The sequence below is a fragment of the Xylaria bambusicola genome (assembly GCF_022495145.1).
Source record: "Xylaria bambusicola strain CBS 139988 unplaced genomic scaffold F5B22scaffold_14, whole genome shotgun sequence".
Taxonomy (NCBI): Eukaryota; Fungi; Ascomycota; class Sordariomycetes; order Xylariales; family Xylariaceae; genus Xylaria; species Xylaria bambusicola.
This window is the reverse complement of record NW_025953567.1, coordinates 380,842-392,761: the sequence shown is the minus strand read 5'-3', so window position 1 is coordinate 392,761 and position 11,920 is coordinate 380,842. Positions and strand designations below refer to the sequence as shown.

The following is an 11,920-nucleotide window of genomic DNA, read 5'->3' as shown; positions in this document are numbered from 1 at the left end:
CAACGCCACTCCATATCTCTCGCCAGCCACGCGTTTCACGACAGTTGCGAACCAGCTCCAAGTCGCCATCGTGCGGGCAGGGGTTCAGACAGGAAGTGGAGGACGGGTATAGGCGGATGCCAATGCCTGAAACATTGGTCTGCAGCCTGGAGATAGAGCCTGTGCGATTCGGCGTACTCGGGTACAATACGGACTCGAGGAGAACAATTGCCAGATGCGTACATTTGAGACTGATCGCGACGAGAACACTTGACTTGTTGCCAAAACTGGAAGCCCATGCCTACCTACCTACATGGTACTTACATAGGTAGTACCTGTAGGTGCCTATCTGCACCTAACCATGGGCGTTGTAGTTACCTCCCCACCTACCTGTAGGTAGCCGGTAGGTACCTAAGGGACCGAACCTAGCGCAGTAGCCACAGTGGGTAGATAGTGGATGGAGTGGCAATTCAAGCCTCTAAACGCCAGCGCGCTCCAGGTCTGTCCAGGCCAGAATAGTTCACTGGGGTGTGACGACGACTGCAATTTTGCTTCGAGATTCGAAGATCAGCCATAGACATCCATCCTTACACATCGCCATCGCGCTCACCAATCGAGACATCCAGCATCGAAAAATCGTATGCCAAGCACCCGATTCGATGGGATAGTGGGACAGCCATGCGTTCAAGTGACCTAGCTTTCGTCATGCACGCTGCCGTGGAGACAGCTGCGGGAATCTCCTTCATTGTGCACCCTGAGCGACAGCTCCCGGGCTGTACGCCCGCCGCCCGGCTCATCCTGAGGCAGTACGGAGCACTCTTGTTAGCCTCGAGCATGGTCTGTCTAATTGTCCTAAGCAGACCGGGTTGTAGTACTGCTACGACACGGCTGATGGCTGCTGCGCTGGGGTCATATCACGCGTGGCCTTCCTTTCGAGCGTTTACTCGCCTTCGAAACGAAAAGGGAAACCAGGAAACCTCGGTGCTCGGCGGTCCCTCCGTACACCTTATGGTCCATTTGGTCTGCCTGGGGTTGTTCTTGTACGCCGCTGTCGCCCATACGTGATAGGTTCAATGGTCTGCGTCCGAAGCCCGTGGCGACATCAGCAGCATAATGCCTGAGCAAAGGACACTTTTCCACATCGCTGCCGCTCATCTTGCTAGTCGAAATCGAGTGAAGTGCGGGCATGTGCTGTCGGAGAGTTAGGACGATACCTCACAAGAGAATGGGAAGGGGCATTCTCCAGCATGGTTCGTACTCCATTTGGTGTCTGATGGAAGGTACACGCGCAATAGCAATTGAATTGGCGAGCTCCTCAAGCATTAATTTAATCCAGGCTCTCACTAACATGGCTAGTTCACTTGATCAAGTGCAGTTTGACTATCACTTTCTCAAATCAGCGTTGAATGCAAATTTGATTGTAAACTACTACCCGGCAGGCTATCCCCCGTTCCAAACTGTCACAGGGTCTCTCTTCTATCAGCTCTTCGTCTAGTATCGGTATTCAAGGTGCCTGAAGAGGCTCGTAACAATGAATGGATCTGTTTCCGTTACCGATGGGCCAGCGATCAGTCCTGGAAACATATGCTCCTTCAAAGCTCCGTCTAAAGTCGCCCAAAGCTTCTTATCGAACACCAGGACCTCTACCATGATAGTATCCTTTGCTCCTCTTGTGTTGTTGACGATGCCAATGAATTGTCCGTCTTGCGATACAAGACCTCCCCAATCGATCCAGGGGATCATCACTTTTGTCCTCTTGAACAATCCTTTGGCCGCGCCTTCGTGGACAGTATATGCGCTGAAGCTCCGAAAGTCTTTGTTGCTTGGTCTGTAAGGTAGGTCAACAGAGATTTTGACTTTTGGATTGAGCTCTTGAGCTACGGGTTCCCCGAGAGTCCAGATCCTGACGGTCTCACTATCGCCAGGCCCCTTGTTGCTCACGAACCCACTATCATTGACAGGCTTCGTGCATTCGGTGCAACCCGCATCCTGGCAAACACGGAACTTATCGGCCACTTCGACGATGACGAAATTGTGCGTAGCCTGGTAGATCACCTCGCCGAGTTTCACGCATTCCTTGATGACATACTGGGGCTTTCGTGACACCTGTTCATCCCAGACTCCGTGGTCTCGACTTCCATCAATAGAACTACTAACAGTTTCAGCACCCGCAGATATCATGAATAGTTTCCATCCTCTCTGTAGCACGCAGCTTGCCGTGCGCAGTGACCCAAAGGCAGTCTGTACGAGAGGGCTGGTCGGCTTGCCTCGACTTAAACAAAATCGACGGGGAAGGCAGATTCGTTCTGATAAAGACGCATCTTCCTCCGATGCAGTGATGATAATCCAAGCTGATAAGGGATGGAGGGATTTGTAGTATGGATCAGCATAGTCTGGGGACTGTATGGCTTTTCCCTTGCCCTTGTCGCGGGAGGCTGTGTTCGACATGGGATTTGATGATGATTCTAAGGACCTCTCTTGTGTGCTATGCTTAGAATCAGTTATAGCCCGAGAAAATAAGAGCGTGAACAAGAGAAACTCGGTTGTAGGGTTAAAGAGAGTCTATATATACTGGGATTTATCCCTTGTGAGATGTAGCTTCCCCTGACTATTAAAGCTGAGACTAGTAGCTATATATAGATGCATCAAGTGTCAATCAGCAGACACCTCTAGAGGTACACATTACCTCGAAGGAGATTGTTCATATGACACATCATGATGGTATCAAGGGAGCCATTGTCGTCGTGGTTTGTGTTATGCAAACTTGACCGCTATCGAGTCACAGGAGCCTTTGTATCAACCAAACTGGTGTGTTACACTCTGGCTGGCACTTGACTACCCGACCAGATGCATGTCTGTATCAAGGTGTGTAAACGGAGCTCTTAGCTTCATTGTAATGAGACTTCATATCATTTGACATTCCATGAAAGAGCTTTCCAGCTCACCACATGATCAAGCCATCGAGATTTCTGTAACAATGGGACATGGATGGGCGTCACAGAGTGAGCAGAGGTTAATTACATAATGAAATTGAGTTAACGGTGGTGTCAGGGTCAAGACACGATCAATTGATTCTTAGGTCGCCCATGTAGCCAGGCGACAAAACAGACATATTATACATGACCAAAGTTCAGAATGGTAACCACTCCACGGCCGTTCACGCAATCACATACCCTGACGCATTCGCATATATGGGTGCAAAGATCCCATATCCATCCAACTTCAGCATAGCCAAATTAATGGCTATACCAGGCTTTGGCAACTCCGTCCTCTAGAAAGTTCCAATCACGTGCAGACGGACGAAGGTAGAGCGCCCATGTAGTCATCATCAAATAGCCGTGGAGCCCTTGCCTGCGCGAACCAGATCAGCTTTCTGCACAGGATACATCCAGATAGTTTAAGAAATAAGCAATTTGGTAGTAACTTACCAGGACAGGAGGTCTGGTCTCTCCCCAATCTTCATAATCCAGTCCATCAAATCGTAGTCTCGTCGGACGCCGAGGAATTCGAACTTGGAATGCAGGCTCCGGATCAACGGGAAGAAGCGCGTGGCAACCGTGCAGCGGTGACGGAAGACGTCCCAGTCTAGGCCCACGGTAGTTTGGACGGTGATCACGAACTTGGTCTCCCCGTAGTAGATGGGGATGACCTCGTCTCGCAGCTGTCTGTTGACGCGGGCGAGGGCTGGTGGAACCAGGGTTGATCCGTAGCTGTCGCCGTGGGTGGCGTCAAGCACGGCGAATCTGTATATCATGTTCCGAATCTCGCCGGGGAAGCTTAGGATGAGGTTCTGTGCTCTTGTTTAGCACGCTTGTGAAACTCGTTGGGAAGGTTGGTGATACTTACGTGAGCCTCGTGGGTAGCCATTGTCATGAGGTGTGCGTGTGAGTTCTCGAGATATATTTTCTGGTTTGTTTGGGAATTGCTCGGGTTCTCAGGTTGTTAGATTTGAGAATGGCGTTGGTAGGCCAGATGAACAAAGACGGTGAATGTGGTCACGAAATCCTACTTATGAGAATATCGATGAATCTCGGGGTAGTACTCGTCGCCGTTGGTGCGTAGACTTACGGGAGAAGTGTGAAAGAAAGAATAGAGGGTGAGGTGAGAGGGTTACTTATATACATTTACAGAGAACGACCTACCTCGGCCATTGATACTCAGTTGCTATTGACACTAATTGCCATTGAAGAAACTTGTTGCGTATTAAGGTTGATTGCCCATTCACCGAAACTCGACACTCTATTAGACACAGTGTGTAGGTCTATGATAACCAAATTGAATAACCGTTCACGCCGTCTATCAGAAAAGCTGTACAAGTTATACAGTAAGACTCTCATTGTGGCACAAGGTCTGAAGGTATTCAGACTTCCCTAGTTGTATACAGTGTATCTATCTCTTTATCCCTTTGTCTCCAGGCTCCTGACAGTATCACTGTGCACAACCTCACACTTTCCTCATGTATATCACGCTCCCTAATAATCTTAGCCACCTCATAGAGCAATGCCAAACATCACTCGTTTCCATCAGTTCCTGTACCATACACCCTTGCTCCGCTGCCTATTCATATCTATTATTTATTCATATGCCTAGGCCATTGATTTCACGGCACGCAGGTGGCCACTGATTACATGAGACAGCTAGTTAAGACGCCAGAAAATCGATTGAGGGAAGTCTTCATACTCAGTGCTATCTTATCTGTGCGTATTTGGTACGGGCCTATGCAGTCACATGGCCTAGTAAACAAAGATAATTAGTATCCCAACCTAAACTGATTAAAAGAGAGTTACCTAGACCGGTAGGAATGATCCTTCTGTGTGGTTGTAATATTTGAGGCAAGTAAAAGTGAAATCGCTAAACCTTTCAACAATACCCGTAACTAGGCAAGTGGCTATGCATACATCTGGGATTAATTTCAGCTCTAAATGCATGTCACAATCCTACATTTCAATATCATAGGATGGGTCACTTCTGCTGGGACTTGAGAAATAATGAACTTCAGATATACAGTTAGTTACATGTCCAGAATCTTATCTACATATTCAATTGTATTAGTGAGGAGTTATTGGACCCTTCGCAACTCAGTATTTTCATAAAAGCACCTCGATTTAGGGATATTTGCAAGATGAATGCAGATTACCCTACTCTCTTATTTAGATGACTGCTACACGAGCATGGCTCTATAGCACAGGGTGCAGTAGAAATTGGGTGGATGTTTAGTTATCCTAGGACGTCCCAACATTCAAATATGTACAGTTGAAGATTTCGATTTCGACTAAGTATAGTGAGGCACGAATAACATGAGCCTTCTGTTTTCCGTACCTCGAGCGCTCATTAGAAAGGAGAATTTTCGGACGGCATTGACTGACTTGGGGAAATCAATACTAGCTTTACTGGCCCGTGCGCCATACGGAGAATGTTGGCCATGAAAGAATCAATTCGAATCCATGTTCAGGGGCCTAGCGCTTGTGCCTCTTATGGTGACAAGTTTGCTTGCAGCTAGTCTGTGTCGGCGTCAGCTATCGCAGCCAGATAACGTTGCCCAGGACGTTGCGTACACGTGGCTCTAGCTCACAATGAATGGCCCTCTACGAAGGATCTGCACAGACTCATCAGGTGCGGATATACATGAATGCTCGTGGCGCATAATCAAGCAATCGGCTCGAAACATTCGTCCCGAAAGAGAAAAACGTGTATGGCCTTTGGTGGATGACACACTAGGCTAGGATCTGTTTGAAGATGATTTCGCCGACACCATTCTCTGTCCTCGCCCAACGCTGGTCGTCATAGAGTCCTGCGGCAACTAGGAATGTCTCAAGCCGCGAGGCGGGCAGGCTCACGGCAGCCTTTCTAATCCTCAGCTCCAGGTACTCCGAGATACGGGGTAGAAGTGCCTTGAGGTACATATTCCACGCATCAAGGTTGAGGTCAATGAAGAGGATGAGGTAACGGAATCTCTCGACGTCTTTTCCGAGGATATTGAGCCATTTCAAGCCGACGGTACTGGTATAGACGTGAAAATGGTTCTTCAGCAGGAAGACGTCCAGGGCCTCGGAGCGGATTTGCTTGTTGACACGGAAGAGGGCGGGTAAAGGCCGGTCCAGGACGAAATACTCCTGTGAGGTGTGGCCCCACTCGTTGCTGATGACAAGCTCGTAGACGGCGCTGCGGATCTCTGGCGGCATTGATAGCAACGACACGGTATTTACAACGGAAGAAGTGGAAGTCATTGTGAACCGTCAACCTGCGTGATTTTCGGATGATTTAGAAGCAGAAGCAGAAGCAGAAGCAGAAGCAGAAGCAGAAGCAGAAGCAGAAGCAGAAGCAGAAGCAGAAGCAAAAGCCAGAGCCCAGAGCCAAAGCCAGCGGCAAGCCGGGAGATTGAGGGGTGAGGTGAAAACGGATTTATGTGAGGCCAAACACGGCTCCTCGGCCTGTGGTACGGAACGGAGTTAGGATTCTCGCTGTCTTGGATGTCCATTGTAAGTAGGTAAATGGGATCGGGATAGGAGATATCTGCCCTTCCAGCCAGGGTTTATTAAGCTAGAGCAAACATGTGAATGACTAGGGGGACGTACCTACGTAATGCACGATTACGATAACAGCCAAGCCACCAAGGATCTAGCCCCCATACAGCCTTTGCCAGCCGTGAAACCCCCAGTTCGTAGTTACTTCGTAAGTATGTGTTCAACTCGTACATAGTAATCTGTTTGAAGGTTGCAATGATCTGTAGTGCTACCTCGGGCTTATCTAAGAATCTTCATTGCACTACCTACTACTTCGTACTGCATACTGATGGGAGATCTCATGTTTAAAGTGGTTGTGGTCAGAATCAAAACGGAGCCTCATCATGCATTTAACTATTTACTTAGGGAGATGCCTAGGTAGTTAAAATAGCTGAAACCAAGTATGGTTCGGGTTAGACTTCCCCTCTATATCTAGGTACATACTACTGTAGATATACAAATATCTAGGTTAGATGGTGATAATCATTGACGACCCCTCTCTTGTATAGGTAGGTATTTGACATGTAGATCGGGAGTCAGTTCTTTCGCATCTTATTATGCAGACATGATCAGGGGCTCTGCGAGAGATTGCGAGAGATTGCGTACGTATCTTACCTTACATTCCTGCTTCGCTGCATTGCAGGTGGTATTTTTACCCCGTACCAAACAAAGATGCGCTCGCTATGGGGCAGTGCCACGGCCCAATGGGCAGAATATGGGGTGCGATACTGGTCTCCACAGTCGCTCTTTGGCGCTATTCAATTCATTCAATACCTACTACGATGAGAGGAAAACATCACGAGCGATGGAAGCGAGTGCATCCATCTGCTATCCTCAGACACTTTGGGGGCTTCGTACATGCAGACAGATCACTCAGTATTCGTATCATCAGATGCCAAGTTCATCCCCGTTTCTCATCCTGTTCCTTTCATACGACCTAAAACCTGCTCGCTAGTGGTGGGATGGGATGGGATGGATGGTGTGTAGGTAGGTCCCTTTGCGTGTCTGTCGGTTCCAACTATGAGGCTATAGCGAACAAAGCCCACTGCCATGTCCCAGCACAGCCTTCTTGGTGCAACAAGGCAGAATCGTCATATCGACCATTTATAACGCAATGTGGTTGCAGTTCAACGTAATCCAAGGAAGACGGGGTCCGGGAACCGCTGTTTTGCCGCGAGATGAGAATGGATGCTCTGGGGGTTTACCAACATAACAAACTGTCGCCATTGGGCCGACGAGGCCGCACTCGAGCGGCCCAGCCCTGCAAAAAGACTCGCCGCAACAACAAGCACAGGCAGGAATCCATCCTCATGCCACAAAAGGGAAGCCTGTGAAGGCCATCGAGAAAGCAAGCCAGGATGTAGCCGAGCGAATTGCGCCTTCGTTTCCTGGCCCCCTCCTGCTACCTTACGATGAACTCAATTGGGATCCTGACTACCCACCCTAGTCATTTCGATCTTGGCTCGAGGAACCCGAGCGAAACAAGCTCACGCCCGAACACAAGACGCTTTATGTCGCTACACCGCCCACCATCACATCAAACGTGCGCTTTATGAATGGCTGGCAGCTGCCCACGGTCGCCACTGCAAATGAACGTGAAGGAGGGTTGAGTCAACCTTCGACCGACACTTGCTTGGAATACCTCAACGTGTTCTACCATGGCCTTCCTATCAAGTTCCTTCCCCAGCGGCTCCGCTTCGTGCCGTAGATAGAGTCCTCGCGACGTACCCAGTCTGCAAACAATCATGATTATATTGGTCTCGCGTGTGATGACAACTGCACTCGCATTCGTACTCGGGAAGCCCCAGACAAAAAGTTCAAGAAGCAGTTGAACTTGAGCGATGTCCTTGATGCAGCCAGTGCCCTGCTACCTGACGATGCATACTCGATAGTACTTATGATGGATCTTGATATGTACGAGGGTGACGAAGATGAATTCTGTTGCGGAAGGACGTACGGCGGCTCACGTGTATGCATTGTATCCTCTGCCCGGTATCACCTGGCTCTTGATGAGGAAAACGTTGATCACGATCATATGTGGCCCGCTTCACACTGCGAGAAGTTTACCGACAGCTTGTGCGCCGTGGAAGGGCTGGAGCCGTAAGAGCTTATAAAGTCGAGATACGAAACTTCGGATTCACCACTCCACCAGGCTGTCGGAGCAATAAGGCGGGTCTCAGCGGCATCAACCCCGGACGCCCAGAATGGCTTATGATTTTCGCGTGTCGCCCGCACCTTGGTCCATAAACTCGGGCAATTTTTCGGCATAGATCATTGCATTTTAACGCTTGCAACATGCAAGGCACTTCATGCATGGCAGAAGATGTGAGGTAACCACTATACCCATGCCCAGTATGCTTAGAAAAAGTAGCCTACGTTATCGCCTGCGAATCACAGCTTCGAGGGGGGACGATGAGTATATTAAGGAGAGGTACGCGGCTATTGCCGAGTTCTGTGAAAAATGGAATCATGTTGGCCTCTTTGCCGACTATGGCGCTTGGTCACGGGCAAGACTCTAGCAATTCGAGGCATAGGCAAACGAAGAAATGATCACCTTCCGTAGATGAAGCAGCTATCCGCGACCAAGTAAAACAGTCTCGTGCGTCCTACGAAACTATTAGATATTTAGTATTGCTTTTTCATGCATGGATCTTTAAACAAACTGAGCCAAATTTACATGTATTATGGACGCGCTTAGCACGATTTGGTAATACCCTTCAGCTAAGCTTTCCCACACCGCGTCTATTCGAGTCCTCATAGGCCAGATTATATATTCATCCATATGATCCACCACTTACAAGAAGTTTTTGTGATGCTGCACAACCTCCAGACCGACGTCGTGATGCATATTCACAACGATCAAGGTCCCGGAAGAACCCCTCGTCTACAAATCAGAATCTAAATATATACGAAGTCTGTGGAGTAAGCACCGTAGAACTGAGATGAGGCACAGCAATCCTCTGTCAGCACCTGTCCCGAAATGGGCAGCACCGAACGCGCCAAGCGTCATAAATGCAGGTCCGACCCGAAGACCTGCGAGGAAGCGAGCCCTTCAAGGAGGTTCTTTTCCTAGATTCTAGATCGTCGGGTGTAGCATATTTTTCGCACGGGCCTTAGCCGGACGCGCAGTACGATCAGATTCTGCTTATAAATCTAGCCCATATCTTCACACGTTAGGCCCGACCGCCTGTCATATGATCTCGCGCAATTGCCCGGGTAATTTGAACATCGCTCAAGATGGAAAACGGTAAAACCGAAGGCTCCACAGCCGGAGAGCCGAAGACGAATGAGACTGGGAGCGGAGAGCTGAATGCTTCCGTCGCCGGGCTCACGGAGCAAGAGCAGGAAAGCTTCCAGTCATTCGTCAAAGAGTGTCGCGAAGCAGGGTTGCTCGAGCGCCCTGCTGGATTGACCGAAGAGGACACCGTCGATGGCCTGCACGACGACATCACTTTATTGTAGCGAAGCCTTCATAGTTCACGCAGCGGAACAACTCGCTGACTTTTGCTAGGCGGTTTCTCAGTGCTCGCTCATTCGATGTCCCCGGCGCTCTGAAGCAGTTCAAAGAAGCCCAGGCGATTCGGAGCTCTGCCAATACATCTGAGGCTTACGATAGCATTGACATTGACGATTTTGAATACCTGCGTGGCATAGTATGTACTCATGTTCTCATCAAGTCCTTGCTTCGAAGCATTCAATCGCCTTAGATGTTCATGGAAGAAGACTGACATCTCGCATTGTTAGTATCCCCATTGGTCAGGCCAGCGCACTAAACGAGGCCTGCCAATATGTCTCCTTGACGCGGCTAGTCGTAAGTATCTTCTAGGGTTACTCTTCCGATCCTAGCCTCACTGAAAGTATGATACTCGCATTCGCACCAGAGCTGTGCATGAGGAGTTACGGTCCTGACACAAGCGTATCTCGCGCTTAGCATAGTAATTACTAACATCAAATGTCGCAGTGGATGGTCAAAACCTCACAAAGTACCGCAGTTACAGTGCAACTCAGAACACATGTCGCGCAATCACCTCGCTCGACTATCTGACGCGCTTCGCACTCCCGCTCTGCTCCATGATGACAGACCGGCCTGAGCCCGAGAAGCCAGTCTCCGGCGCAGTATACCTCGCCGACATCGCCAACGCAAGCCTCAGACAAGCCTGGGGTCTCCGGGGATATGCACAGAGCACTTCGGCGCTGCTAGCGACGTGTTATCCGGAAGTAGTCGATCGGATCTATGTCCTCAACGCGCCGCCATACTTTCCTAAGATCTGGGCGTTTCTGAAGGGCTGGTTTGATCCGAAGACGGCGGATAAGCTGGTGATAGTGCCGCCCGCGGATGTCCTGTCTACGCTGCTGGACGTGATTGATATCGAGTGCATACCGGAACGGTATGGCGGAAAGTCGAGGGATGAGCATGGATTGGTGCCGCTTGTCAGCGGGTTGAAAGAGCTCCTGGGCGTGGATGAGTTGCCGGATGGCCCGATCAAGTGGACGATGCACGAAGGAAAACGGACTGCTGTCGCGGTGGGAGTGAGGGGAGGGGAGGCGCGCAAGGAAGTGATTGGCCCGAATCATGGTGCCGAAGCAACTGCCACTAGCACGAATGGTGTGGAGAAGAATAAAGATGAGACCGAGACGAGTGTTACTGAAAAGAGTGGTAGTGAGAACAAAGATGTGGAAAAGGAAAACATCGAAAAGCAAGAGGTCGACAAGAAAGATGTTGAGAAGAAGGATATCGAGAGGGAAGACATCGAGAAGAATGGTATGGAGACCGAGATTGTCAAGGCGGATGTTATCGAGGTTACTGCATAGGGTTTTAGAAAGGATATTGAGAACTTATAGAAATGCCATAGATAGAGATTAAGAGCCATGTATTTTCAGCGTGTTAGGTATATCGCAGCTGCAGTAGCCTTGTCGGAAATGGATACATCACTGCGCCCTCTCGCTTCGCAATTGCTCCTTTACGTATCCAGAGGTTAATCAACGCGAGGTGCGGTGGTAGAGTCTTTATGCCACAAGTAGTTGGGGGTCATAAGCCACACAGAACTAGGATCGATTCTTTGACTATGTCCGACTACACAAGAAGCTCGAAAACATATGATTAAAAAGAGAGATACGATAAAATTATCGACATCGGGCGCACTTCCAAAGACCTTAGCATAACAACCAGGAATAAATCCTGAGGTAGAACAAGTGCAAGTCGAAGAAGATATTGACAGAATCGGCTAACTCGACAGCTAGTATCCTTCTCATCACCAGCATCCCCAATACGAGAATTTTAAAGCCGCCAAAAGCTCTTGATGGGTGGAATATGGTCTCTATTGGACGCCGGTGGCGCTAAATAGGGTTCCAAAGCGTACTGTCTGTTGCACTGCTAGTACCTACAAAAAAAAGCTCGGGATCTTGAAGATTAGGACTGAGGCTTTGGAAGCTAGTGC

The 11,920-nt window shown here is 49.2% G+C and overlaps 6 protein-coding genes across 6 annotated transcripts; 3 read left to right on the top strand and 3 right to left on the bottom strand.

Annotated features, from left to right (window-relative positions):
• The first annotated feature begins 504 nt into the window (after positions 1–504).
• F5B22DRAFT_87702 (uncharacterized protein) lies at positions 505–1,257 on the top strand. Its single transcript, XM_047980653.1, has one exon. It carries the CDS (start codon positions 658–660, stop codon positions 1,042–1,044), a length of 387 nt encoding a protein of 128 aa, XP_047832115.1. The 5' UTR covers positions 505–657; the 3' UTR covers positions 1,045–1,257.
• On the bottom strand, positions 1,258–2,909 carry F5B22DRAFT_87701 (uncharacterized protein). The gene has a single exon (XM_047980652.1). The coding sequence runs from the start codon at positions 2,425–2,427 to the stop codon at positions 1,471–1,473; it is 957 nt and encodes a 318-aa protein (XP_047832114.1). The 5' UTR covers positions 2,428–2,909; the 3' UTR covers positions 1,258–1,470.
• Positions 2,910–3,215: 306 nt separating this feature from the next.
• On the bottom strand, positions 3,216–3,846 carry F5B22DRAFT_645255 (uncharacterized protein; the record flags this gene model as incomplete). The annotated part of the gene is made up of 3 exons (XM_047978552.1): positions 3,216–3,330; positions 3,408–3,769; positions 3,826–3,846. 3 exons carry the CDS (start codon positions 3,844–3,846, stop codon positions 3,216–3,218), a joined length of 498 nt encoding a protein of 165 aa, XP_047832113.1.
• Positions 3,847–4,968: 1,122 nt separating this feature from the next.
• On the bottom strand, positions 4,969–6,809 carry F5B22DRAFT_601374 (uncharacterized protein). The gene has a single exon (XM_047974605.1). It carries the CDS (start codon positions 6,204–6,206, stop codon positions 5,694–5,696), a length of 513 nt encoding a protein of 170 aa, XP_047832112.1. The 5' UTR covers positions 6,207–6,809; the 3' UTR covers positions 4,969–5,693.
• F5B22DRAFT_645253 (uncharacterized protein) lies at positions 6,562–8,190 on the top strand (the record flags this gene model as incomplete). The annotated part of the gene is made up of 2 exons (XM_047978551.1): positions 6,562–6,651; positions 7,930–8,190. 2 exons carry the CDS (start codon positions 6,562–6,564, stop codon positions 8,188–8,190), a joined length of 351 nt encoding a protein of 116 aa, XP_047832111.1.
• A 1,529-nt stretch (positions 8,191–9,719) lies between these two features.
• On the top strand, positions 9,720–11,294 carry F5B22DRAFT_635499 (CRAL/TRIO domain protein; the record flags this gene model as incomplete). Its single annotated transcript, XM_047977155.1, has 5 exons — positions 9,720–9,940; positions 9,994–10,135; positions 10,227–10,293; positions 10,444–11,039; positions 11,136–11,294. 5 exons carry the CDS (start codon positions 9,720–9,722, stop codon positions 11,292–11,294), a joined length of 1,185 nt encoding a protein of 394 aa, XP_047832110.1.
• Between the last annotated feature and the right edge of the window lie 626 nt (positions 11,295–11,920).